At 39.3% G+C, this 27,977-nt stretch overlaps 2 protein-coding genes across 3 annotated transcripts in view; one reads left to right on the top strand and one right to left on the bottom strand.

Annotated features, from left to right (window-relative positions):
* The window catches only part of LOC149323271 (dynein axonemal heavy chain 6-like), a 187,108-nt gene extending 185,672 nt beyond the window's left edge, over positions 1–1,436 (top strand). For both annotated transcript variants that reach the window (XM_089488669.1, XM_089488670.1), the window contains one exon: positions 1,150–1,436. In XM_089488669.1, coding sequence (XP_089344795.1) covers positions 1,150–1,253 — 104 coding nt within the window. In that variant the 3' untranslated portion in view covers positions 1,254–1,436. The remainder of the gene's footprint in view (positions 1–1,149) is intronic.
* An 88-nt stretch (positions 1,437–1,524) lies between these two features.
* Positions 1,525–27,977, bottom strand: part of LOC149323270 (neuronal acetylcholine receptor subunit alpha-7-like) — a 159,087-nt gene continuing 132,634 nt past the window's right edge. Inside the window, exons 9-10 of the mRNA XM_089488673.1 lie at positions 16,487–16,596; positions 1,525–4,020 (exon numbers count right to left, since the gene is read on the bottom strand). Of these exons, the coding sequence (XP_089344799.1) occupies positions 3,499–4,020; positions 16,487–16,596 (632 nt within the window). The 3' untranslated portion in view covers positions 1,525–3,498. The remainder of the gene's footprint in view (positions 4,021–16,486; positions 16,597–27,977) is intronic.

Genomic DNA, 27,977 nt, shown 5'->3' with positions numbered 1-27,977 from the left:
AGCCATGTCACAGGGAAAGGAAAGAGCTTGAGAGAGATTCCTCTCCCCATCGTCACCAGATGTAGAATTCTTTTAAGAGATGTTAGGGAAGGAAATGATGTTTCTACTTCTCGAAGAGGCATCTGGACTGGCACAAAATTGTGCAAAGCAACAGGGATTAGAAAGAAAGAGAGACCCCCCTCTCTTCTTTGCTGCAGTGTTTCACCCTGCAACTGCCAGAGCGGGAAGAAGATGCTTCTTGGCCTTCCCAATCCCTACTTACTAGTGAGCAGTGGGATATCACTGGGCTCGTCCTGTCAATGGGATGGGAAGGAAAAAGGTGGAAGAGCATTTGAGGGTGTGTAGAATCCTTCTGGATGGGTGGAACAATATGTCCTGTGTTGAAAATGCAAATGCAGATTGCCTTCTTTTCTGAGCCAGGTTAATGCAAAACTGAGGGAAGGGCCTAATGTTTAATTGTAAATCACTTTCAACAGGTCAATATAACTTGTTGGACTGGTCTATGCATGATATTTAAACTAGCAACAGCAACCAAAATACTTTGTGCTTTGAATATTGTATTGGTTTGTACAATGCTGAGCACTTGTGCTCAGTGACAGTTTCTAGGGTGTTATAACTATTGAACAAAAAAATATTTTCTGTGCATTCAGAACTTCGATTCTGGTGGCTCCATTCTGAAGACCCACAAATACATTGAGCCTCAGGCCTATACGCCTCTTCCCCTTTCCAAGAAACTAGCCAATATCAAGTATTATGAGTGAACCAGGTTTATTAGGAACTTGGCACACATATTCAGATTGCATTTAGGCTGCATCAGTACTGCAGAATTAATGCAGTTTGACATTGTTTGACTGTCATGGCTCAATGCTGTGGAATGGTGGGATTTTCAGTTTTATGAGATATTTAGCCTCCTCTCTCAGTGAACTCTGGTGCCACACTACAAATCCCAGGATCCCATAAAATGGAGCCATGACTATTAAAGCAGTGTCAAACTGCATTAACACTGCAGCGTGGCAACCGCCTTAGTCTTAATAGGATGAAGTGCAGTGAGTTGCTGTGTTTCATTTATTTTAGATTTGTTCTGCTTTGTGTATATTTTAATGATTACTGCTTTTCGAGTAACAACTTTTCCCTCACTGTTTGAATTAGGTCATTCTACCAATTTTGTAGTTACCGTCTTATTGCCTTCAAAAAGACCAAATGACTACTGGATATCCAAAGGGTCTGCATTGCTTTGCCAGTTGAATGAATAATGAGGGCATGTTGCTGTCCACCAGCCAGATGTCTACATTGTGCTCAGATTGTCTTCCAGGTGCCAAGTTGTAACATTACATTAATGTCATGCCCATTGTATTATTATCTTGTGTGATCACACTGTCAGAAGACCATTCTTCACTTCCAAATGATTTTCTAAAAAAAAAAATTGCATTAGACTTTATACAAGGTGAATGTAGTGTTCATTTTCCATTTCTGTTTTGTTCCTTGTCATGTGTTTACTAACAGCTTCTAGGCTTTATACATCAGTAATATGGTGAGTTTTTAATTTTTTAAAAAAATCTAAAATTGCACGTTACAAACAAAGGAAACATGATTTGAATTGAAATAGTGAATTGCTACAAATCCTGTGCAGCCAGGTTTCATATCTCATTTGCTCTGTGAATGCAAATTGCTTATAATAGAAAATGTTTCTGAGAAAATAAATATTAGCAATCAGCTGTTGAATGTTTGGTTCTCTTTTATCTCTAAAATGTAAGCAATAAATGTTTCATGCACGTGCGCACGCACACACACACACACCCAAATAATATTTATGGGAATTTTATATAAGAAATGCTGTCATCAATGTGACTTGGCAACTTGCAAGAGAGTTGAAAACTTGTACATTCTACAATAGATCCAATAACCATAACAATACTCCTTTACATATAGTTGTACAGACGTTAACATTTTCTTACAGAAGAGATAATTTGATATACATTGTGATTTAGGGTGAATTTAATATTTGAGAAAATCTTTTACTCAGTAGCACTGTCTTTGGATTAGAGCCACAGAACTTCACATATTTTATGCTAGCATGTAAGAACAAATAGGCCCAAATTTAATACTTTGTTGATGATTTTTCACACTTAAGGACTTTTAAAAAATCAACCCTCATTTCTCCAGAAACTGGTTTTGTGCAAAAAACATTTTTGTACCAAAAAAAGTTGCAAACAACAATGTATTTTGCACAGAAAGTGTTGTTTTTTTTTTGCACAGCTATAGTTTTTTTGCAATAAAATCTCAAATTATGAAAAATGTCACAGTGGTTAACCATTTTTAAATTGGAGATCTTGAATCTGCCAAGATCCCATTTCTCATTGAGGGTGAGAGAACATTTGTATTTTTAGATATCTACTTTCAATGGGGAGAAACTCCTTACATAGATTATCAGCCTCTTATTCACTCATATGATGCCCTCCCTAGCTCATTCCTATGTAAACAGCCCTCCATAATGACTACAGTCAAGTTGTTTAAAAAAGATATTAATCTTGAAGAAGGTGCACAAGAGTGCCAGTGGAAACATCTACTCCATTCAAAGCAGTGTGGTGCAGATGCACTGAATCTTGCTTCAGTGCATGTTTAGATACTCATCTGAATATGCCTTAGATGTGTATCAGTTGTTCTCAATCCAGCAAGTGACACATGTGCTGCTTCTTTCATGCATGTTTGGGACTGCTATAGAATTCTACCAAAAAAAAAAAGGATCAGTAACTGTTAATGCAGTGCAGTTTAGAGAATTGGAATTATATACAAATAAATTGGAAGGCAAGAGTAATACTGTGCAGCTGCAACACTCCGTTTAGGGAAAGTGGCTGCTCAAATTCCTGTAATAGAAAACCCTGAATATTAAACAGGAAATATTTTTAACATCTTAGAAAAAGGCTTTTGCATTGACTTTACATTAGTTTGAACTGGCGAAGTATTTCAGACTATCACAGTGATAATAAAAGCTAAAACTCACTATTTATTTGGCAAACTGTAACTAACAATGTAATTCAAGGCTGAAGTTACCATAAATGAAACCAGTGTTAATGAAAGATTCGAAACAAAAATACTGAAAATGATACATTTAACAAAGAACTTGTTTCTAGGAAGGATTTACCAATGTAGCAAATTGTTCACTAGTGTTTTCCTAGTAGTACATATACTTTAATAGTTACTTGGTAATGCTTATGATGTATATCTGATTTCTTATCTAATATTTATCAGAGATATTGACCACAAGTACAGGAAGAAGAAACAAGTAACAGAGCCAGGTACTTAATCCTGTACCTATCATTTCGAACAGTGAGGGGGCACAATTTGATGTTGAAACTTATTTCAACTGCTTTCTGCTTTTGAAGTCAGCACAGAAAGCACACTTTCCCATTTTATATCTTATCATTTAGCAAAATTAATGGCATCAATTCATAATCCCCAGTTATGCTTTGGAGCGGGTTTTGTTCATTTCTCAGATCCTTATGTAAAATCTTTTGTAACGGCTTCGATAAAATTTGGAGCAGACATTAGTATTGTGAGTGTACAGATGATGGCAAAGAGTGAAAATGCCACAAGGCATAATCTGTCTATGACGGCAGCTGCAAACTTCCATTCACTGCAGACTTCTTCCCCTTCATCCTGTTTTCGGAAACGGGCAGCAATGAACTGCACTTCTTCGAGGATTTTGACAATCACAGGGATAGTATCCATTAAAGCTTTCCTTTGACTGATTTCATTATCTTCAAGTGAAGAGTCAGGGCCCTTGCCGTTCTTGTTGCCTGTGTCACTGTTCTGTGGGCAACAGGGATTTTCCATGGCATTGTAGCTGTAGATCACATTGCCATTGCTCGATTGGTGTCCTGGTAAAACATTCATTTCAACGCTGCTGACACTTGACTGGTGCCTAGAATGGCTGTATTTACAAGAAAGGGGCCTTATGCTCTCTCCAGGTTTTTTCATTCTCAAAAACCAAGCACACCAGTTCAGCAAAACGACACGGACCTGGAAAACAGAGAAACAACTGACACATTTTGTAGGGGCTTGAATGACTAAGTTTACACCAAATTCCCATTGCCCAAAATACAAGAGGCTATGTAAGTTTCACAAAGTGATATTACAACTTTGCAAGTTGCTACAGGAAACATCACAAGTCGTTACTGAGAGTTAAATAAAGATGCCAGACGAAAGCATTTTCTGTCATCTGGGCTTTTGTTAGTCTTTTCCATCTCAGCTTCCTCACCCGAAGAATAACTGCCTTACAGGTATGTCATGAGACCTCTTTTTATTGTTCTAATAGAGTACTTACTATTGCTTGACATCTTTTGTAATAAAAAAAATGTGGCATTCTGAAAACATTTGAGTGCTTGCAAGAAACTGAAATTTGTCTCGATATGACAATTGAACAGACGCTAATTAAAGTATTGAAATCAAAGAATTGAAAGGTAACAAAAGGGAGAAATCCAGCTGCTGATGTGCCACAGACAACCTGTACATTACAATTTCTGTTTACACCACTTTCCAATTTATTCTGGCTTTGGAAAGAAAGAACCTCAGGTGATTTCACAGCTGGTCACAAACAACAACTCTGTGGCACTCATTTTTCTTTTTTGGTCAAATCGGCATATGTACCATAAACAAGCAGTTAGGCTCATGAAGGTTCCTCTTAGGGCTGTCAAAACCACTAAACAAAATCTTAATTCAAAATTAAAAAGCTTTATTAAGGCCAGGGATAGAATTACAAGCAAAGATGGGGCGAATTTACAGAAATAGCATCAAAGAACTGTTCAATAATTGAAGCTAAACAGTGTAATCATGGAATCTTAAAAGGCCTTGGAAGAAGGATGCATCTGTGATGAAGTTCAGCAGGTGACTTACTTTTTTAAATAGGGAATAATTCCCGTTTTGAACCCCTTCAACCCAAAGGAATTAGTTACAAGGCAGCTGTTGAAACTAAACCTGGACATAATTTGGACAATTGGGGCATGGCAAGTGTAGAATATATGCAGGGACCACTGTTGTGTCTAGAAAGACAGAAAGAAAAGGTGAAAATTGGGAGCTTGTTTCCACTCTTACTGGTATTCCAAACTAGGAGAGATGGATTGGTTTTCCTATCTGTGTGCATGGAGAATGCTGGAAACTTGAACCATTACTAGGCAATAAAGAAATTAGGCCATTTTGCCAAACATGCTGTATTTATAAAAACATGAGTCTTTTTTTCTCCCTCCATATTGTTAATAAATGGGAAGCAGCATCTCTGAATTTGCAAACTTTACAAAGAAGGTCAGAAAAAAATATTTAAGAGGATTGAATTTAAAATAACAACAACCTAGTCTACAAAAACAGTATGGCCTTTCTCAGGGACTGCCTTGGCATTTACATGAACTGTGTTGAAGCCAGTGAGCTAATACATACTGAACTCTCTTTTTTCCGCCCCACATGATCAAAACGGTTGGCCTTTTTTCTGATCTTTGTCAAAACTGTGGGCAGTCTCTTTATTTCTACAGATCTGTACAGATGGGGAAGCAGCATTTTCAGCAGGTCAAGTATATTTGGATGAGCATCTCAAATAAAAATTAACTGAACTTAGCCATATATATATATATATATATATATATATATATATATATAACAACCCTACAAAGTTCTTTCAACAAATATTTGTAAAATTAAGGGGGAATCTTTATTGCAGAGAAAACAATCCACAAATTGCAAATTTAGCTAAATCACACCTTTTCAAACATACACAGCTCTCTGAAGGAGAAAGTGCCACAGGTGAGTCATCACAGCTCTAGAAATTAGAGCAAATATTGCTAATGCTGTTCTCTATCCAATAAATGCAAATCCTCACATTAGCCAAGAGACAAAGAACCAATTCTGTGAGCTTTCATCTTATTTCTTGAATTTTTTGGTGATGGCGTAGACATTCCTTAGCTCATTCCTGTGTTCTCCTGCAGTTTAAATGATGTTCAGTATTTCCATAAAATATTTTTGCAGAGGTACATTGCAATACCTGCCTTCTTATAAACAGCAGGGTGACAGTCCGTTGTTGTCTTTCCCAGGTAACTCGATTTTAGTGGTGAGAACCCAAGCAATTTGTTTTGCTCTCTCTATCACAGGAAAAAAAAGATCTCAAAGGAGCTTGCTCATTCCATTGGATGAGGGAGGAAAACGTCTCTCTCACATTCCTCTTCCGTTTATAAATTGTGCCAGCAATTGCGCTCTCTCTCTTTCTCACTCACTCTCTCTCATACAAATATAACACTGCAAACTCTTTCTTCTTGCAGGAATGCAATGATGCTCAGTGGTATGAGGGTTTTTCCCCCCATCCTTGTATGATTCTTGTATGACCGTGAACAGACATAATGGAGAGATTGCTACTTTCCCTGCCTGCTATTAAGTTTCCAAAAAGGCCTGTATAGCCATGGGATAGATGGACCTTTTTGCTCTGCATTGTAACTCACTCTTCCCAAGATACTAGGGCCTGTTACAGACTGCCAAAATAAAGCTGCTTCAGGTCTCTTTGGAGGTATGCTGTTTAAATGATGCATGCATCCTAAGAATCCGAAAGCTGCACCAAAGCTGCACTCCAGTGCTTAGGAATGGAGTGTGGCTTTGGCGCGACCTCCGGACTCTTAGGACCCATGCATCATTCAAATAGCATACCTCCAAAGAGACCCGAAGCAGCTTTATTTTGGCAGTCTGTAACAGGCCCATGTTGTTTTTTTTAGGGCTCCAGTCCGTTGCTTGCAAACCAAATTCAGATGTGGAGACCTGCATGGTTAAGAATTTGGTTTGTATGCCAAAAAAAGCTGCAAGCTCCTTCAGAGTGAATTAGGCAACAGCTAATGAAGAGACTTTCCGAGTCTGACTCTGAGTCTGAAGGGGGGTTGCAAACAAGGTAAGATGAGGTTCAAATCCTCAGGGTCTACCTTCTGACTTTCTGAAAATACCTGTGACTTTGAAATGAACCTTACTACTAAATAATATTTAGGAGCTTTTTATTCAGATTCCCACAAGGGCCTCCTACTGTGGCATGTAATAGATTGATACCTCCAGGAATATCTCTTAGCGTTTCTGCCTGCAGCTATTTATGGCATCATAAAATTCTACTCCCAGGACATACATGGAGATTATTTAACAAGCACAAAGAAGCACTAATGTATCCCTGATGGCGAATTTTTAATGTGAAAAAAATTACATAATATAGTAAGTTAACACACGAATAGGATGAAGCAGCTGGTGGGGCAAGAACACAATATGAGGGTCATTGATTATTCCAGAAGATATTTATGTGATTAAAGCTATCAGTGGCTTGCAGACTGAAAACAGAAGAAGGAATCTGAAGCTTTGAAAGAGGATTTGTCTCAAGGCTCTGAAATCCTTCCTGACAGGATCAGATTTACCACTAGACAGACTAGGCATGTGTTTTTATGCCCTCAGTGTTTTAAGGCCATGAAGTCTTTTACACTGCCAAACAGAATGGCCCTAGATTTAAAAAAATAATTCAGCTGAGCAAATGCACCCTTAAGTGCCCTTGGTTTTAATAAGTGAGATGTAACTTGTACTTAAAATGAAAATCTATTGAAATTAGGTGACTGTCACTAGATATTATACCTGTTGTGGTGCAATGGTTTGAACGTTGGACATTAGACAGGCCAGAGTTCAAATCCTCATTCAGCCATGGAAACCCATGTGAACAAATCTTGCCAAGAAAACCCTATGATAGGGTCCTTAGGGATACCTTAAGGTGATACCTTCGGGTCACCATAATTCAGAAATAGCTTGAAAACACATAACAAGACATCACTTGACATTAGGTACACATAATTAAGTTGCTATGCCTCACACTATTCCAATGGGTGCATTTCAGCCAAATTATGAGAAGAAAGGACTCACTAGAAAAGACTATAAAGCTTGGTAATGTAGAGGGCAATAGGAAAAGAGGAAGACAGCATTCCAGATGGATAGACTGAATCAAAGAAACCACAGCCATGAATCTGCAGGAGCTGAGCAAGGCAGTTGAGGATAGGGTTACTTGGAGGTCTCTCATTCATAGGATCACCAGTGGGCCAAAATCGACTCAAGGGCAGTTAACAACAACCACTTTCAATCCATCATCTTCCTCAGAATCCTGATCCTAAATATTCATGCTACTACTATAATGCTACAACTCTACAATGGTGACTGCTAATATCATACTACAGGTTAAGTTGCCCTTATTCAGAAATCCAAAATCCAAGACACTCTAAAACCCAAAATTGTCCCAATGAGTGCTTCAGATAGTGACACTTTTGCTTTCAATGAACACAAACTTTGTTTTGTGCACAAAATATTTTAAAAATATTGTGCATAAAATTATCTTCAGGTAATGTATATGAGGCGTATACGAAACATAAATGAATGTCATGTTTAGAGTTGGGTCTTAACTCCAAGATGTCGCTTTATGTTTATGCAAATATTCCAAAATCCAAATAAATCTGAAATCTAAAATACTTCCGGTCCTAGGCCTTCTGGATAGGAATACCCAAATTCTGGTTGAACAGCTGATAAGTCCCATCTTAGCCTAAAGGATTTTGTTTAGTTCCTGCAGCAAGTTTAGCAACTTATTTCATGAACAGTAGACTAAACAGTAGAAGATACACTGGTATATTCAAATGTTCAGAAAGTTCCAAAATAATGTTTCTAATGTAAATCATATTGTTTTACTACACAGTGCCACTGTTCTAGATGTCTCTAGAAGAGACAGGTTCTTACTTCATGCAAAACAAAACATGCTTTTCCAAATTGTTCAACACAGCAATAAGAAGCTGATGTTGTAATGTGCAGTACCATACGCAATACTGTCAAGCCCATATTTCTTCACAAACGGAAAAATGTTTGTTCATTTGTCTGTCATAAAAGCCATCTTACAAAGGTTTCCAGAACAACACAAAATAAGTGTAGCATGAAAAACAAGGTAGCTGGAAAGGCTGCGTAAACTAATTCTTGGAGGCCTTCCTAAAATGTCACCCTTGGGATTCAAACACATGATTACTGGCATATTTACTCAAAAGTAAACTCTGCTGTGTTCAATAGGTCTTCCTCTCAGGTAAATGGGATAGTTTTACAGCCCTAAAGGACAGGTGGGTGGGTGGAATGGTATTACTTACCTTACTGTCATATCTAGGCAGGTTCATGTATCAGTAGTGAAAGAACTATCAACATGCTGACTGGGATTCCACCTCAACAGTAAAAACAACTTCCTGACAATAATTTACAGGAACGTGGCCAACAAGGGAGCAATGAAGTAGTCCAGCTGCCCTCTCCCCTGTTACTCATGCACTCTGAAAAAGTTAGCCAGGTAAATGAAGAGTCCTACACATCTGTTCATCACCATTTATGTAAAGAGCCACATTGAGGTGTGGGCAGCCCTTTTATTGTCTTCCATTCATACCCTTTATAGCATCCTGGGCACATCATGCCCAATGCAAAGTACTTGGGTCTCTCCCCAGGGTAGCCATCAAAGATGTCACAGCCCTGTGCATCGTGCAAGTCCAGAATCCCATAACATCAAATGTCATTTCACTTGTTCTCTGAAATGATTAAGGAAGAGCCAAAAACTCCCAAACAGCTGAAACACTAATCAAAGTGATAATGTTTCTATCATAAAACATTTAGTTAAAAGCATATATAGTAATATATTTGTACACTGGGTCTATCTTTCAGGGTAATTTCTAAACTTACTCATTATTTGCCTACTTTTCTGGACTTTAATCCAAAGTCAACTTTCACGTACTCCTAGAACTTCTTATCCAATCTTCTGCACCATAGTTCCACATTTTCTCTCTTTTTTGCAAGCTCAAGTCATGCCATTATGATTGATATATTAGATCCTTAATTATCTTTAATTACTAATTACTACAAATTATCTTTGATTATCTTTAATTACTAAGGCAGCTATGTCACTTTAAAAGATCCCTGCCAGACAGAAAGCAAAGATGCGGTCATTGTAGATGCAATAGTTTCCAAGCATTTCTCTCCAGATCTCAGAATCATTTCAAAACTCCATGGCGCAGGCTTATCATCTGCTCTTACAGCTGAGCAGCTTTAGTGTGTCTCTGTCGTTTCTCTACTCACCTTTGCTGTTATGAGGTGCCAGTTATAAAGAACCTTACATAATGGCTTACCCTCAGATTGGTTGCTACAGGGTGCCTAACCTTGTAAGAGAAAATTGGTTCCATTTTTGGTTTTATCCATCGCTTTTTAGCTTCTGCCTTTTCTATTGCCTTTCAATAATAACTTTTACATCGTTAGCCTTTAAGGTGCCAAAGACTCTTTCGTGTTTTTGCTGCCGCAGACTAACACAGCTGCCCTTCTGGAAATTATAGAAGTTGGCCAAGAACAGTGATTTTGCTGCCCTTAGATCTAACGTACATTTTTCAAATGGCATGAGATTCCTTTTAGTGCTATATTGACTTGTTTTCCCGTATCGCTTTAATCCTAGTTTATACATCACAATGCAGATAAATAGCATGTGGGTACATTCAGCCTATTCCATCTTGCTTTGATACTCATTTTATGTGAGCAGGCAAACTGGGGAGTGAAGAGTTTTACATTATTTCCAAAACTGGGATTGTAGTTTGTGCCCCCTAAAAAGCCAGAACTTGTGAGTCAATAACAATGACAAAAATCCTTAATGTTGCTTTACAATGAATTCTGGTTTATTTGTCTGCAACAAACCATAACTCTGGGTTAAGACATAATCTCATCTTCCAGGTTTGTTCACCCACTTGCATGAAGAGAGGTACAAAACAGGAACAATTCGGCTGTATATTCATGTACATGTTGCTTGTTTATATTGTGTTTAAATGTGAAAGATTTCTTAGCTTAAAGTGACACGTATATGTATCAATTGTCTGATAAGGTACGTAAAAAAACCCACAGAAATATTGAGAGAACACATTGAACATATTTTCTGTAGGGAGCTCCTTAAAACATATGGCCTTATACCTATACATGCACAAATGAAACGGTCCATTTTACTACTCCATAAAATTCATTTGCTCAACTATTTTGTAGGAATAAGTGTGTTTTTCTAAACATCTGTATTCGAAATGTTGGTGACTGGCATTCCCAATCTCAATCTCAATGCGTTAAACATTCAGAAATTATTCACATTCATGATACCTATATATTCAATAGTGTAGGAATCATAAAAGTTTCCCAAGCCTACTTTTGACTGTCGCACTGGAGATTACTTGTGAGACGCAACAATCTGTTGTGTCTCAGTCAAAAGGAGCACAAAGTACCAGCTTGCAGTGGCTGATAGCCAGTAAGTCAGGATGGGGCAGGTGAGCTGGTTGGGCCAGTAGATGCAACATTGATCCAAAACACATTGCAGAAATAATCCAGTTTGAGACCACTTTAACTGCCATGGCTCAAAGGGAATCATAGGTAGTGTAGTTTACTGTGGCACCAGAGCTCTCTGACAGAGAAGGCTAAACATTTCACAAAACCACAGTTCCCAGGATTCCCTAGCATTGAGCCAGGGCAGTTGAAGTGGTCTCAAACTGCAGTGTGTTTTGGATCTTAGGGCCGAAACAGACAGTTCTTTTGTGCTGCTGTTCAGGCGGCTTCAGAGCACGGCATTTATGCGCCACATGTCATGAAGCCACCCTGAAGCTGCCCTGGCCATTTACATGTGGTGGCTTCAAAGCGCTCTGGCCACATGCTTTTGGAGGATGTTAAAGCCAGCTTCTAGCCACGGAGGGGCAAGAAAAGCCGGCTTTTTGCCAGCCAAAAAAGGAGCAGTTCTTTGCCACTCCTTTTTTGGCTGGGGAAAAGGTGGATTGGGGCTGTGGTGTGTGTTCACTGCATCCCAAATCTGTCTTTAGAAGGGGTGGCTTCAAGCCGCTCCTTCTGCTGGTCTGTTTCACACCTTAGTTAAGTATACTTAACTCTACTTAACTAATTAAATAATAATAATAATAATAATAATAATAATAAGGATTTATTTATAGCCCACCCAATCATGTAGAATCCAGGCGGCTTACAACAATAAAGAAATACAATGTAACGATAAGAAACTAATACAATACAGATCGATTAAAGGTCAGATAAAGTACAAAATTACAATACAAATCAATGCGATTCAAAATTAATCTCTAAACAACCTCCCTGTAAGTATACTTTACTAAGTAGCAAATTTAGAATCTTAGCCCATGATTTTTAATTGTGCTTATATTATGTGATCTTAAAAACTACATATAGATTTCATGGCTTATAAAAGTTATGGGGTGTATATCCCAAATAGCTTATTTTAAAAAAAAAATACTCAAGAGCATTCATTCCAGTGACAGGCATGACCAAAAGCAAAGGGCTGGGACCGAAATAGCAGCACATTTTATCTTTGAGCTTTTCCTGCCAGTGATTGAGTCTTATGAGAGGCTATTTCAAATGCTTAGAATGGAGGGGAAACACCATTCGTGAAACCGTTAATTTGTTAGATTCTCCATCCCACAATATGGGTGGACTTCATATAGACGTCCTGATTAATACACTTTATAAAATTATTTATTTGGTTCATTGGAATGAATAGGGTGGTTCTCTCTTCCAGATACAATATGAAGGTCTTAGTTAAAGAGAGACTTGTGGAACTACCTCAGATGGCTCTAGGCTGATTGGCTTGTTGTTCTAATTTACCTGCAACCTCATGAATTTTAGAACAAGAGAAAAACAAAGAAGAGAAATATTGAAACTGTGACTGGAATGGAAGCATGGAAAGAGGGGAGAGAGATAGAAGGTTCTCAGACAGCTAGGACTCTTTCAAAATATCAGGCCTTTTAGAGGTGAAGGCTGGCTCTGCCCCCATAACTTTACTGCCCTCTGGGGAAGTCATAAAGAGTCTTCCTTAGTGGTGCTGAATGAATGATTTATCTCCAATTAACTATCTTCAATTCTCCTCCTATTTTTATTGATTTTATTATGGTTTGTATTATATTATTATTTGATGAGAGCTACAATGAACCCCTTTGTATTCCTTTAGTGTGTTTACTGGTCACCCAGTGCTGAGCACTTGGCTCCTTATGTGAAACCTTTTTCTTATCACTATCCCAACACCTCATCTCTTGGCTTCTCGCCATCCCTATCTAACTTGCCGGTTTTCATCCACCACCTTCTTCAGGAGGTGACGGACGTCTCTGTAAATCCCATGGCTTGCTAATTAATTAATGTAATTCAGTGACAAATTAATTGATATTAACAAATTGATCTTTCCATTTTGAATAGTAATTTATTTTGGAACCAAACATCCCAAGCTCAAAAAAACCAAACACACCCAGATCAAAAATGGAGTCATGGAGAAGGGGAAATTGCCACCTGGAAAGACCCAGGAGGGTTGATTTCTGATCCCTGACTTGGGGCCAGGGCTTGATGTTATCATCATCCTGTCTTTGAACATCAGAGTTACAGAAAACAGAATGCATTTGCTTGCCAAAGAAAGGAAATAATAAATTATTGATTTATCAGAGGGAAGTAAGCTTTACAAGCCAGAGCTTCTTGAGTCTGTCTTAGTCCTCTTTCCCGTTTCCTTTCTAGACTCAACTCTATTATTTTTATTCACTGTGACATAAGCACAGATAACTGTGTAATTATTTGGTGGCCATTAGAAAAGGTAGAGTGATTTTCTCTCTCCAATACAAACCATTGCTTACTCTCCCTAAAGTCTAGCTCATCCTATTCGGAAGACTCCCCAGTCTACTGAGTAACCTTTTCTTGGAAATGAAAGGGACACTGTAAGATGAAAGAGAAGTTTTCTTCTGCCAGTTCTGCTGCATGAGTATAAATCTGGAACACATTGGCCTCGATCCTATTAAGTAGACTCATTGGATCAGCTGTTGAATTATGTGTCAACACATAGGTAAATCCCATTGATTTAATGGATATATGCTAGTTAGGACTATTAATAGGATTTAGGTATTATATCCTATGGGAAGAATCCAACTTTCTACTCCCCCCAAAAAAAACATATCCCAGCACTTTGCCCAAGCTATTACTCTATATTCCAGCTTTTAGACAAGACATTTCCACTCCTGCTAATATAGGAAAACAGCCATTTTATGTTTTCTTCCTTTTCATTATTGGGACAGTGGACTTCAGGACAAATGCATATACGCTAGCAACATATTAGTAGAAGAGTATATAACTGCTGCCACTAATAGCTACTAATGGCTGTGTAAAGCAAACTACAGAACTTACTTGCAAAATTCATTGCAGGTCCATGTAAGAAATATGCTGGTAAATTTAAATCTAAACAGCCACTAATTAAGAATTGGGTTGGAGGGGATTTTTCAGTGCATACTACTTGACACAGCTGTTCCCTGAAAATTAGTTCTTTTTAAGGCAGGAAATAATTGCACAGCAATATGCAATTAATTATAAACTGAGAGATAAAATTAGAAGATATCTCTAAACCATAGGAGAGCTTATTTATTAAGGGGGAGATCCATTGAGCTAGCGTGAGCCGAAAACAAGAGTTCTAGGAAGCCATTCAGTTTTCTCTGTAATCATCCTAATAGATTTCCTTTCTTCCTAAGCAAAGAACCACAGGCATGCCTATGAAAGAAAAATGTAACACAGCTTGCAAGAGACCTAGAGAAAGAATAACAGTGCTGATGTGATGGGAATCACAAGAGCAACAGCGCTTCCAGTTTTATTGGTCTGTGTGAAGGATGTGTCTTTTCAGTATTCAAGAGAGGTGAACAGCTACAGAGATGAGTCTACGCTGTGACTCTCCTGAGCCAACCTTGTATTCAGAACTGTATGTCTTGTTTAGCATGTCCTTTGCACATTTCAAGCGACATGCTATGCAAATATCACCATATTCTTAGATGCATTAGGAGAGCAACAGCAACATTTCCAGACAACCTTCACGACTTTTACAATATAACCTGCAAATACATCAGGACACGTTGCTGTCTGTTTTATTTGAACTGGAGCTCACAGACATAGATGTCTGAAAGATTCATATCCTAAGTTAGTAACAAAAGATTTGAGTGAAATCATTTCACAGAAGATCATTTCAATGGAAGCCATCCCTGTGATGTTGTTTTCTTCCTTTCAAACCCTGGCTAGATTCCTGTTAGAGCAAACAAAATTCTAGGATTGTTCTGGACAGAAAGCTAATTACATTATTGTGGATTTTAAGATGGGTTTGGTGTGGCTGATGGACACGAATGAGCACACAAAGGGTCCTTGCTTGTGGCTTTCTGCCAGGGGTCAGCTCCTTTGCCTTAGCCATCTGTCAGCGTCTGAGAGTCTGGCTACATGTTACACTTATCACAAAGATATAGAGCTGCCACCTGTGAGCCAAGATGGGCTATTGAAATTGTGGGGCCTTCTTTGGAAACAGGCAGAAAAAAGCCGGAAAGGGTGGTAGACTGAGCAGCCAGCTGCCTGTTTCTGCCCATTCTTTGTCTTGCACTATTCTTCTCTCTCCTTTATCATCTAACTGTCCCAGCTCTTCTCCCTCCCAACTCATGAAGGACAAAGGCAAGAGAACAGAAACAATGGCTGGAAAATGGCTACAGCTTCTCCTCCTGCCTCAGCTATCCAACATTTGAGAAATAGTGTCTATTGTTTTCTCTCAGCTCTAATCCACTGAAAGAACTGGCTTCACTGTTCCTGCTGCTGGTTTTCCTTGGGTAGTTTACAGGCAAGCTTAAAGTTGGTTCATCCCAGCCACACAACAAATTTCCACACTTGTGACCAACCACAAGCCCATGCAATAAGAAGGAAGGAAGTGGGGAGGATGGCTGGGCTATTGGTAAACTTCAGGCTGTAGTTGTTGTTGTTGTGTACACCTTCAAGTCATTTCTGACTTATGGTACAGGTGAAAGCAAAGGTCAGAAAACGGCCTATATGGTGTGGACCACATGCATCCCTGTCTGTTTTTTCATACACTACTGCCCCCCAGTGCTGTTTCTCCTACAAAAATATACTGCCATGCTGCTGAAATTTGGCAGCACAGCACTGGAAAACAAATATCATTGCTTTAAAACCAGGCATACAAGAGTGTGTGTAACTTGCTTTAAATTAGAACATGCTCCCAAAAGTGTGATCCAGCTCAGAGAACATTTGTGTGTTATGATTTGAAAGCAAGAGTGCTCTTTCCCCCCCTCTTTGATAGCAGTGCAGTGGCAGGATTCAATAGAAGGTTCAGTGTGGTTTGACAACTTATATTAGTTGCAAAACCTAGTCTATGTTGTTGTTTTGTTGTTGTGTGCCTTCAAGACATTTCTTACCTTTGGCAACCTTATCATTGAGTTTTCTTGGCAGGACCTGCTCAGAGGGGGGTTGCTTTTGCCTTTCTATGAGGCTGAGAGAGTGTGACTCGTCTTCCCTTTAACATAGACATTCCATTCATCCTATCATCTCTCAAATAATCAAGTATAGAAATATCTTCATTTATATGTTTGTACTGGGCACTTACCCACTGAGGCATCTTTCCTGCTTGAGGGTCATGATGATGAAATTGAAGAACCAAGACAGTCACCACCACCGATAAGCCAACAATTACCATGATGCTTGCGAAATACTGAGCTGTAGAATGAAAAGGCAGGTGAGGAGGAAGCAAAGTTAATCAATGGTTATTTAATGTTTTGAGATACTTAGAACAATTGGTGGCTGGTTTAGTTTTTACAAATGAACAACATAAAAAGTGCGTAAGAATTGTAAGATTATTCTACATTCCAAAACTGCAACTCTAAAACATTTCTGAATTTTTGAACAATTTGAACGATAAAAAACAGAAAATAAACTAAAATGTCCATCTATCTCATGATCTAAATCGATGTTGCCTTTTCTAGTTTTTCCATCATTTATTGTGCTACAACAGCCATCCCCAACTGAGTAGCTATAAATGTGTTAGACTCCAGGGAATTCCTCCAGTCTTTGTTTCAGCATTTCAAGAGGAGGGATGATAGTGTTGTGGTTGTCATTATATAATCTATCATGGGGTTTGCTTGGCAAGTTTCTTCAGAGGGGTTTGCCATTGCTATCCCCTGAGGCTGAGAGTGTCACCCAGTGGGTTCACATGGACGAGCCAGGATTTGAACCCTAGTCTCAAGAGTCATGGTCCAATGCTCCAACTACTAGATCATGCTGCAAAATTTGCAAATAGCCCTGCTTATGTTGCCCTTTTCCAACTGCCTACCTGTCAGGTAACAAGCATCACAGCACTTGTTGCTTTGCCAAATGTCTGTCACATTCCCTAAGAGGCTGTTCTCTCTTCTAGAAATCCACACCATCTTACTCTCCCTTACTCTCCTATTTCAAACTCTAAGAAAATGGCCAGTTTCCAATGTCTTTGTTCACTTACGACCGTAGTTAAAACTGGACTTGCTACTTCATTTCTGTACACAAAGGATTTTGAATTTGAACTGACATTCTCACATACCATTGGCATATATATGTCAGTCCCTGGTTTCTGAAATGCATTTGAGGAAGTAGACTGAAGTCTAGGAAAGCTCATGCTGCCAACTTCTTTCTTTCAGTTAGTCTCAAAGTTACTATAAGATCTCTCTACATAATGGTCCAGCAAGGTAACTGAACCATATACAACACTGCCGTGTACTTGAAATAATCGCAGCTATAAAGGTTTTCTGAGCAGTTCCTTAATATATTTCAGAATTAAATTATAAATATCCAGTGAAGAGAGGTTGAGCACTTTACCTGCTTTTAAATATAAGACTGGTTTTGTTTTGTTTTTTGAAGAGCATCATATATCAAATTTGGTGGCATTAAAAAAAAAACCCAATGCAGTCATTTTATTTCTCTGTTGACCCATGCTTCCATGTTGACTTGCTCCATTGGTCAAATCAACAGGTTTATGCAGCTGAATCTACATCAACCAGGAACTGCATAATACTCTGCCCGCACAGTTCTGTGTTCTCTCCCTGCCCTATCAACTCTGATATTTGGAGGGAAGTACAAGGAGTGTGCCCTCATGAATAGTGCATCCTCCTTATTCCCCCAGAGGCCAGACTAGCTGCATTTTCATCATTGGAATTGCCTGCCCACTTTCTCCTCTCACCACCAGTAAGCAACAACAATAGTAGCCCCTTCCAGAGCAAGAAAGCTATTGGAAAGGGGAGTTCTGGATAGTTCATAAACAACTACCAAATAGCCCTGGCACCTCATCCAAAAATAGATATATAAGCACATAAGCCACCCTTACATGCACGTTTGTCACAAACACACCCTCTAACACTTCACAGATAAAAACTGTGATATATGTGGCCAAGCCACATCAGAGTGTGGTTAAAAGGATGTGGCCAGGCAGCAAGAGGACAAAAGTTATTAATGAGGAAAACCACACAAAACGACCATTTTAAGCAGAGAAATCTTGAAATCAATGCACTGAATTTAGGAAAGGCAAGACTCCACACCCTCTTCTCCTTTCTCTCCTGTTGCATTGAGTGTGAACTATGTCTTGCGCTTTGAATTCAATTTGTAGCAACTGAAATAAGCTGAAGCGAAAGTGGGAGAAATGGGTAGAAGAGAGAGAAACTGGGACATTTTAAAACTATCTGAGAAAGTTGGGTGATGGAGGGTTAATAGGGACAGTCCCTGCCAAGCCGGGCGAGTTGGAGGGCAGGGGAATTACCAAGGAGGTGCGGATAGTACAGGCCACACCAGGTGGCACCCTAAGAGGAGTTACACCACTGGTCCCCAAACTTCTACCTTTCGGCAGAAACAAATAATAAGATATGCCTGCATTCCTTTAAAACACTGGAGCTCAGTGGAAGAAATGGTGTGAGTTGGGTGAGGCCCAATGGGAGGAGAAAGGAGATAATTCAGTTTTTTAAAAGAAATAAATATCAAAATATTAAAATTATATTTTTTTCAAAAAATCACATCTTACCAAAGTTTCACTTTAACCACATGAAATTACTTAGGTACATGTAAATACATTTAGGCTACGTGTATGATATTGTAATTCAAAGGTACGGTTTTAATTTTTCTAGTTGTTTATGTCACAACTGTTGCCATTACATTCAGTGATATATGGGAATTATGATTTATAAGTAAAATTAGTACAAAAGACATTAGTATAAGGACTCAGTATGGTGAGGTATGGGAGGAGGTCAATGAAGGGGGAGTTAACATCATGAGTTACCCCACTGGAGGATGCCAATTCTAGTGATGCCATGGTTGGAGGGTATTCACTAACAGTATTCTAGATGGTAGCTCCCAGAACTACCATCTCTTTTGTAACATGCGCCTTAGAGGCATTCTGGCCTTTTGGTTATAAGAATTCTATGGGGTCAGATGACTGTCTCATTTCTTGATACCACTGGGCAGTTGAACACAAGCCACATCTCTAGCCATAGTTCCCAAATGAAGGGATGCTGCTGCTGGTAACAATAACAGCAACACGAATAACACAAACACATGCAATAAGTACTACTTTTCATATTGTGGTACGCAGATTATCTAGAATCTACCAAACCTATATAAAGAAATAGGAAGAGCCATGCTATACAAACAGCAAAGCATTATAGTTATTAGAATACTTTTACATTGATTCTTTCTATTTTTCCGTAGGGGTGAAGGAAAATTTAGAAACTCAAGGCAAAAGTCCCAGTTATATGGAATCATTAGTGTCCCTCTGAGCCATTTTCTTCCAATAATAAATTTTCATCTTGATCAGATGCTTCATTTTTCCATTCTCTGCAACCAATTCCCACTACAGTGTTGATGGATTATAATATTTTAATTTTCTTTGTTTTCTCAACTGCTGTTTATTCTTGATTGACCCAGCTGAATCCTTCAGAGTCGTCTGTTTCAATTACAAGCAAAATTCTCTCTTAGCTCTGAGGAGCCTAGAAATGTTATCAATGCAAAAATTATACATCTGGTGATGATAATGCATCGTTACAAGTATTTCATACTTTCGGTTCTGTTGCATTTGATAATTTATCAGCAACATGAGGTTTTATTGCTTTTTATGTTGCTGAGTTCATTAACTGATTAATTGAGCTTGACTCCTAACATTGTGGGACTCCCTAGAGGAAGTATAGAAAGTTGTTCAATATCCCAAAGAAGAGAAAGCAAGGAAACAAACAAGCATTAGCTGCCAGCCCTGAGAGCAGTTAATTTTTATTTTCCAAGACTTCCTTGCTTGCTTGTCATTGACCAGAAGCCATGTCCCCTGGTACTCAATGGTCTAAATCACACAGTGGATATGGCTTCCCAGAACTACTGCTATCTGCAATCCAGACCTTTAGAAAGTTATATTTTTGGACTATAATGGTCAGAATCCCACAGTCAATACAACCAGTGGCCAATGGTGATGGTGGTATCTTCCAAGCCAGTGGGATGATGAATCTGTTCTGGGTCTTATTCTTCACTTTATTGTATAGGTATAGTGTGGATATAGTGGGAGATCAGAACGGCTCCCTCCTTGATGGCCTCACGCCGGAAGGTGAAGACCTACCTGTTCACACAGGCATTTAGGGAATTACTATAAGGAAAGGCTGAGATGGTGGACCAGTTTAAAATTCCTTTTCAATGTACTTTTTATTGTACTGTTTTTTAATGCTGTGAAGCCATTCTGAGTCCCAATCCTGGGAAAAGAGCGGGATACAAATAAATAAATAAATAAATAAATAAATAAATAAATAAAGTGTGGATAGCCCCTTTGAAGTTCAGATTCACCACTCCCCTGGCCATACTGGTTGTGGTTATATGACCAGTGCAGTAAAGAAAAAGTAACTTTTCTATGCTTTAGTGCTCCCTTAGGCAAGGGTTCTCTTCTTACTGGTTAAGTGCAAACTAGGCTCCAAAATACAGTACCATAGTTCTCTGAATATGAAAGTCTTCCATGTCTGTTGTAGCCTTCATGGAAATACAAACTACAGCTCTGGCAACTGGGTGCAAAGATGGGTCTAGAGTTTGGAAATGTTTCTTCTTTTTTTTGGACTACAGTTCCCAGCATCCCACAGCCAGCACCCTAGGAGTCCAAAAGAGTAACCTTTCCAAGCATGGCCTACCAAATGGGTTCTGCTGCTACTGACAGCTTCTGCCAGGATTTGTCATTTGTTAGGCAAGGAGGAGGGCTTGGCCACCATCATGGGATCCAAAGCCTTCTGTAGCTAAACAGGTGGTCCTTTGAACTGAACCTGGCCCCTCCAGGTTCTGGGCTGCTTAGATCTGATTGAGATTCTCAGACTGCACAAATTGTTTTTACCATGGGCTACAATGGGTATTTTGTTCATGTAGCTGCTATCCCCAATCTAACAGGAACATCATTTGGCTGGCTTGGCCTTTTTTGCCATCTGGATTTTTCACTATAGCTAAACAGTTGGCTTCCTAGCTGTTTGACCCAGGCATCCTGCCAGAAGTCTCCAATGATTATGTAGCACCCTGGTTCATTTGTAGCCTTTCCGACTGTCATGAATTGGACAACATAAGGGCACATGTCACGGAAAGATGTCTGGCTATGGAATCAGAATGAATAAGGCTTTTGCTTTACAACAAAGGCTGCTCACACATTTGTGCCTTCATTTTAAACAAGTTAATGGGAGGACTTGACAGTCAGCTCATGATTTACAGGTTAGGCCCTCAATCAGGCAGTCTGCAAGGAAGCCTCTGCTTCCCTCCTTCCCTCCCCTCTTTCTCTCTCAATCTCTCAATCTCTTTTCACCCCACCCCTCCAGATTCATCGTACAAAATGGAAAGACTGTAATAGCGATTACAGCTCTCATAAATCCATTTCTTTCATTCTCATTCTCTCTTGCAGATGCTCATGGGCACATGAGTACAGGTCACAAATCTCTGGTGGAGAACAACAGCTGCAAAGCCACAGATTGAAAAAAGAAAGGAGGGCAAATGCCACCAAGGCACAAGATGGAAGTCACTATGTGGTAAACAGAGAGTGCTGGATGGGTACAGTATCCTTTGGCTGACATACAAACTGCTGTAGAAATGATGGAAAGAAGACCTAATGCTGGATAAATTAAAAAGGAAAGCAAACAAGATTTTTTAATTAGCTTTGGACTGTGTCAAACCAGCCTGCCAGGGAGCATTACATTCAAATGTGGCAATCAGGGCATATGCACAAATGAAAATCTGTGGCTTTATCCCCGAGTGGGAACGTTAAAGTGCAGAAGTCAAAGGTTTTAAGGATGGCATGTAAAGAAGTTATGTTACTACCCTGCACATAGCAGTTATATAATCATAAAGAAGCTATGAAACTTGTGCTGGAAAAAACCCCCATTAAACTAATGAACAGCTTATGCTTTAATGCAAATATGGGCAAAGTAGATCCCCAAGCCCCCTTTTGCTGCACTCCACATACCCTCTAATGTTCCACAGATAAAAACCAGGACACATATGGCCATGCAACATCAGTAAGGAAGAACAGACAAGCTGGGAGAGGCTGCAGCAGTTTGCTTTTTCCTGAGCCTCGCCTCTCCTCTCCTCTCCTCTCCTCTCCTCTCCTCTCCTCTCCTCTCCTCTGTTCAGCAAACTGCTTGTACAGTTTCAGTTTACAGCAACAGAAATAAGTCAAGGATAAGGAGGAAAGTGGGAGGGGTAAAGAGAAACTAGGACATTTTAAAAGCAGCCGAGGAAGCAAGACAATAGAAGATTAATTGGAACTATTCATGCCAAATCAAGACAGTAAGAGTTTACGACACTCCCTCCCCCCATCCCCAGCACTTTACAGAAACAAAAATGAGTAAGTGCTGCCTTTCAGCATTTGGTCAACCTAAAAAGTGGCCCCCTATGACAGTTGCCCACCCTGGCTTCATACTATGCAAACTTTTTCCTGAAAGGTAAGGGGAGAAATGTTTGCCTACAAGACACACTGTTCTTCACAGGAGCATGCATGGTAAGCCAAATCATGTTCCAAAGCACAAAGAAAGCTGTAGTGAGGTGAAATGGGCTTGACAGTTTGTTACAGTTACAGATTTATCCTTTCATTGTGGCTCCTAAAACTAAACTTAGCTCAGGTTTAAGGGCACTTCTGCCTTTTAAGAAAGATAACTTTAGCCCTTTACCAAGATAGAACACTTAGATATTAAGAAAGGATCCAAACCACATATTGTGGAAAGGCCTCTTTCTTTCTGTATCCTTCTTTGCTGGCAGAAAGTGGAAGAATAGCGGTACAAGAACGAATACAACCAGTCCCAGCAAAATGTACAAGGTAGAGGATGGAAGTGGTGTCTCCTTACTTGCAGACTTGTTCTACCTTTGCACATAGGCAAAACCTTCACCTTGATGTTTATCCTAATTTTGTAATGCATAGGATTTGATGTGTCCCCTTCCCTTCTTATTTACAAGAAAGCATTCAACTGCATGCTCATTGAATATTCAGCATCAAAATTCAGAAAGTGACATTTCATTTCACTGCTAAAATAAATATCCCCTTTTCTTTCAACATCAGTTTCCTTGACTGAGATCCATGTCTCTTGATAGGGAAAAAATAGAGGACTCTGAATTTTTCAAAGCTCACTATGCATGTTCATTTCACAGCAAGGACAACTGAGCAGCTTCCTGGGCAGCATTCTTCTGCCTGGGAAACTGTTCATGCCACACTTCCAAATAATACAATGCACATCCTTATGCCTGCAAGAAGCTTGATCTTCATGATGCAAAATTGAGCTTTTTAAGAGGATCTGAAGACATGCTCAGAGAACACTTTTCTCTGAGGACAGAAAGGGTAGCCCTTCTATATCAGGAAGCCTCTCTTTAACTCAGCAGGCATACTGAATTAACTAACATGACTCCTAAGGAAGCTGCACAAATATTAATGATACTGGGACAGAAGTAAAGAGATTTTGGCATGAGAAAACCTTAAGCAGAGCCCGAAGTCAAATTAACACAAAGCTACTTATTTCCCCACTTTCTGTTTGTATAACCGCTTTAGCAAAATGGAGATTAGTCCTGCTTATATCCTGCAGTTTTCCCAGTTTGGCAGGGACAGTCCCAAGTAATCTCCTGTCATTCCACTTTTTCAGCTGCTTTTAAAATGTCCAAGTTTCCCTTACTTACTCTCACTTGTCTATTTTGTTCCCAGCTTACTGTAACTGCGGCAAAGCATAAACATATAATTTGTTTCCTTCTTGCCATCCCTCATTTGGAGATAGTACAGAACTGGAAGACTGGCTGCCTGCTCATGGAGAATTGGTGGCAAAGAGACTGGAACACTTTACTAATGGAAAAGCTATCAGACAGGATTAAGAGTTCTACTTTGTGTCAGACTCTTTTTGAGGAGAAATGGTTTCCCTTTTTGTCTTTTAATAATTCTTTAGAACATCTTCTTTGCCTCAGTCTTCTCACAAAAGGAAAAGGGGGCGGTCAACATGAGGAAAATGGAGCAGAGGACACAATAGGGAAAATGCAACACAGAATAAGTAAAGAGATAGTACAGGAATATCTGGTTAATCTAAATGAATATAAATCTCCGGGACCAGCTGAACTACATCCAAGGGTATTAAACTGGCAAAGATAATCTCAGAGCCATTGACAATAATCTTTGAGAACTCATGGAGAACAGGAGAACTTCTAGCAGGCTGAAGGAGGGCAAACATTGTCCCCATCTTCAAAAAGGGGAAAACAGAGGATCCTAACAATTGTCCAATTAGTCTGACATCAATACCAGGAAAGATTCTAGAACAGATCATTAAACAGAGAGTCTGTGAACATTTAGAAGGCAACACCATAATCACAAAACGTCAACATGGGTTTCTGAAAAACAAGTCATGCCAGACAAATCTGATCTCTTTTTTTGATAAAATTATCAGCTTGTTAGATGAAGAGAATGCTGTGGATATAGTATATCTTGATTTCAGTAAGGCCTTTGACAAGGTTTCCCATGATATTCTTGCAAACAAGCTTGTTAAATGTGGGCTAGACAAAGTAACTGTTACATGGATTTGTAATTGGTTGACTGGCCGAAGCCAAAGGGTGATCAAGAATGGCTCTTTTTCATCCTGGAGAGAAGTGACCAGTGGGGTCCCACAGGGCTCTGTCCTGGGGGGTTATTATCAATGACTTGGGGGACAAAATTGGGAGCATACTTATCAAATTTGCAGATGACACCAAACTAGGGGGAGTAGCTAATACCCCAGAGGACAGGATCAAGATTCAAAATGACCTGAACAGACTAGAAAGTTGGGCCAAAGCTAACAAAATGAATTTCAACACAGAGAAATATAAGGTACTGCACTTAGGGCAGAAAAATGAAATGCACAGATATAGGATGGGTGACACCTGGCTGAATGAAACTACATGTGAAAGGGATCTGGGAGTCCAAGTAGACCACAAATTGAACATGAGTCAACAGTGCAACACAGCAGCTAAAAAGGCCAATGCAATTTTAGGCTGCATCAATAAAAGTATAGTGTCTAGATCAAGGGAAGTAACAGTGCCACTATATTCTGCTCTGGTCAGACCCCACCTGGAATATTGCATCCAGTTCTGGGCACCACAGTTTAAAAAGGATGTTGAGAAACTGGAGCATGTCCAAAGGAGAGTGACTAAAATGGTGAAGGGTCTGGAAGCCGTGCCCTACGAGGAACGACTCAGGGAGGTGGGGATGTTTAGCCTGGAGAAGAGAAGGTTAAGAGGTGATATGATAGCCCTGTTTAAATATTTGAAGGGATGTCATATTGAGGAGGGAGCAAGCTTGTTTTCTGCTGCTCCAGAGACTAGGTCTCGGAGCAATGGATGCAAGCTCCAGGAAAAGAGATTCCATCTCAACATTAGGAAGAACTTCCTGACTAAGGGCTGTTCGACAGTGGAACACACTTCCTCGGAGTGTAGTGGAGCCTCCTTCCTTGGAGGTCTTTAAACAGAGGCTAGAATGGCCATCTGTCGGGGATGCTTTGATTTGGATTTCCTGCATGGCTGGGGGTTGGACTGGATGGCCCTTCTGGTCTCTTCCAACTCTATTATTCTATGAGATGCATATAACATAAGACTTAAGACAAGCAATCAGATCAGTGAGAGAAAATATCTGTCTTTTTTAATGTTGTGTGAGAAATTGGTTTTATTTCCAGTCTGGGAAAAATAACAGAATCTCAGTGGAAAGTAAATAAGAGAGGGAAAATGCCTGTGCAGTTTTACTCAGGAGGTGAAAGAACTGAAGCTACTAGCTTTACCCTATAAAAAAAGGTCAATCAGGAATAACCCTGTGAGTCAGTGGATTAGATGGCACTAGATGATGAATCACTGTGACAGGGAAAAAATGACATCTAAACATACAGTGATCACTAGATAATGACATTCCTAGTGTACCTGACATGGAGTCCTAGATAAACTGATCTAGGAAAAACTGAGTGGGTATCAGGACAGAATAAAAGTGCTAAAATGCTACCAGCCCTAAGATTAGACTGCCTTTGGGCAGTTCTGCACCATATAAAGAGACGGCAACTATGTCACCTTTGACACCTGCTATTCCTGATAAGATAATAATGGGATAATTTGCCTGACTTGCATTCTCAAAATGTTGATTGATGCTGGTACTGATAAGATGAACACTCAGGATATATTATGAATAGAAATGTGTTTATGGGTTAGTAAAGCTGTTAAGATTTAGCAGTGCTCAAGGAGATTACTGTATATACTCCTATATACGTTTAGAAATTTTAGTCAAAAATTCACCCAAAAAATCTGAGTTGACTTATCCAAGGGTCAATGCATGTACAGTGGACCCTTGTTATACACTGGGGTTTGGTTCTAAGATCCCCCATGTATATCAAAATCCGCGGATGCTCAAGTCCCATTAAATATAGTGGCATAGCAAAATGGTGTCCCTTATAAAAATGGAAAATCAAGGTTTGATATTTGAAATTTATACTTTTTTGGAACATTTTCAAACCGTGGATGCTTGAATCCTTGTATAAAAAAATGCATGTATAAGAAGGGCCAACTGTACTGAACTTTAACTCTTATTAATAAAGAAACCAGCCACTGATGAAAGGCAAGATTGTAATCTGTCCTAGAAAAACTGACCCCATCTAGACTTCTTGGTGAGCATAAACAGTTATGCTTAATGGAATTTTGTAAGTTCTTTGGCATTATTTTCCTTTGCTTCATCTTTTAGATCCTTTGGCTGCTAAACTTCCCCTCGACTTATGCGTGAGGTAGACTTATAGTTGAGTATATATGGTAATTGTTGGATGCCAGTGTTTTCAAAGAGGCCTGTTAGGGCTGTGTAATTCCATAAACAGATGAGAATGTATACCTAAATGGATTATAGGCTAAGTCGTATGGTTCAGAGGGCTATGGATTTGATACAAGGGACAGAAGTTGTACATGTGAAAGACTCTATCAACATCTGTATAATCCTTTGCAGACATTATGATAACCCATGGAAAGAACTTGATTATGGATAAAGACTATATTAAATCACCATTTAATAAGGGTCATGGAGTGTTAACATGTGTTAAGTTATTACCAAGCCTGTTAAAGAGCTGAATAGAGAGATAAAGCCTTTAAGAAATGACCTGATGAAAGGATAACTTTTTGATGACCTTGAGATGTGATGTGCTGAATATGTGGTGCCTTACATAGAATGCAATGCAATGTTATATAATGAATCCAAGTGCCCAGACTTTGCAGAAATAGGAATATGCTTTTCAAATCAGAAACACTAACTCTAACACATGAGGAAACTATATTTGTTGTTGTTGTTGTGTGGCTTCAGGTCATTTCTGACTTATAGTAACCCTAAAGTGAACCTATCACAGGGATTTCTTGGCAGGCATTGTTCAGAGATGCCACTGTGCGATTGCTTCCTTTGAGTGTGACAAAGTGCAACTTGTCCAAGGTCACCTTCCTTAGCAGAGGATGCCATGGCCTGGACCGTGCCCTTGAAAAAGTTGTTTTGGGATTGAATTGGCTAGATTCTGAGGTGATGCTTAATGGCTTATGCCACTTCAAGTTGTGAGGATCACATTTTAATGCTCCCA

The sequence above is a fragment of the Sceloporus occidentalis genome, unplaced genomic scaffold, assembly GCF_023333645.1.
Source record: "Sceloporus occidentalis isolate IW3139 unplaced genomic scaffold, rSceOcc1.0.p SCAF_1, whole genome shotgun sequence".
NCBI lineage: Eukaryota > Metazoa > Chordata > Lepidosauria > Squamata > Phrynosomatidae > Sceloporus > Sceloporus occidentalis.
Note: the sequence above shows the minus strand (reverse complement) of the source record. Positions and strands in the feature narration are given on the sequence as shown.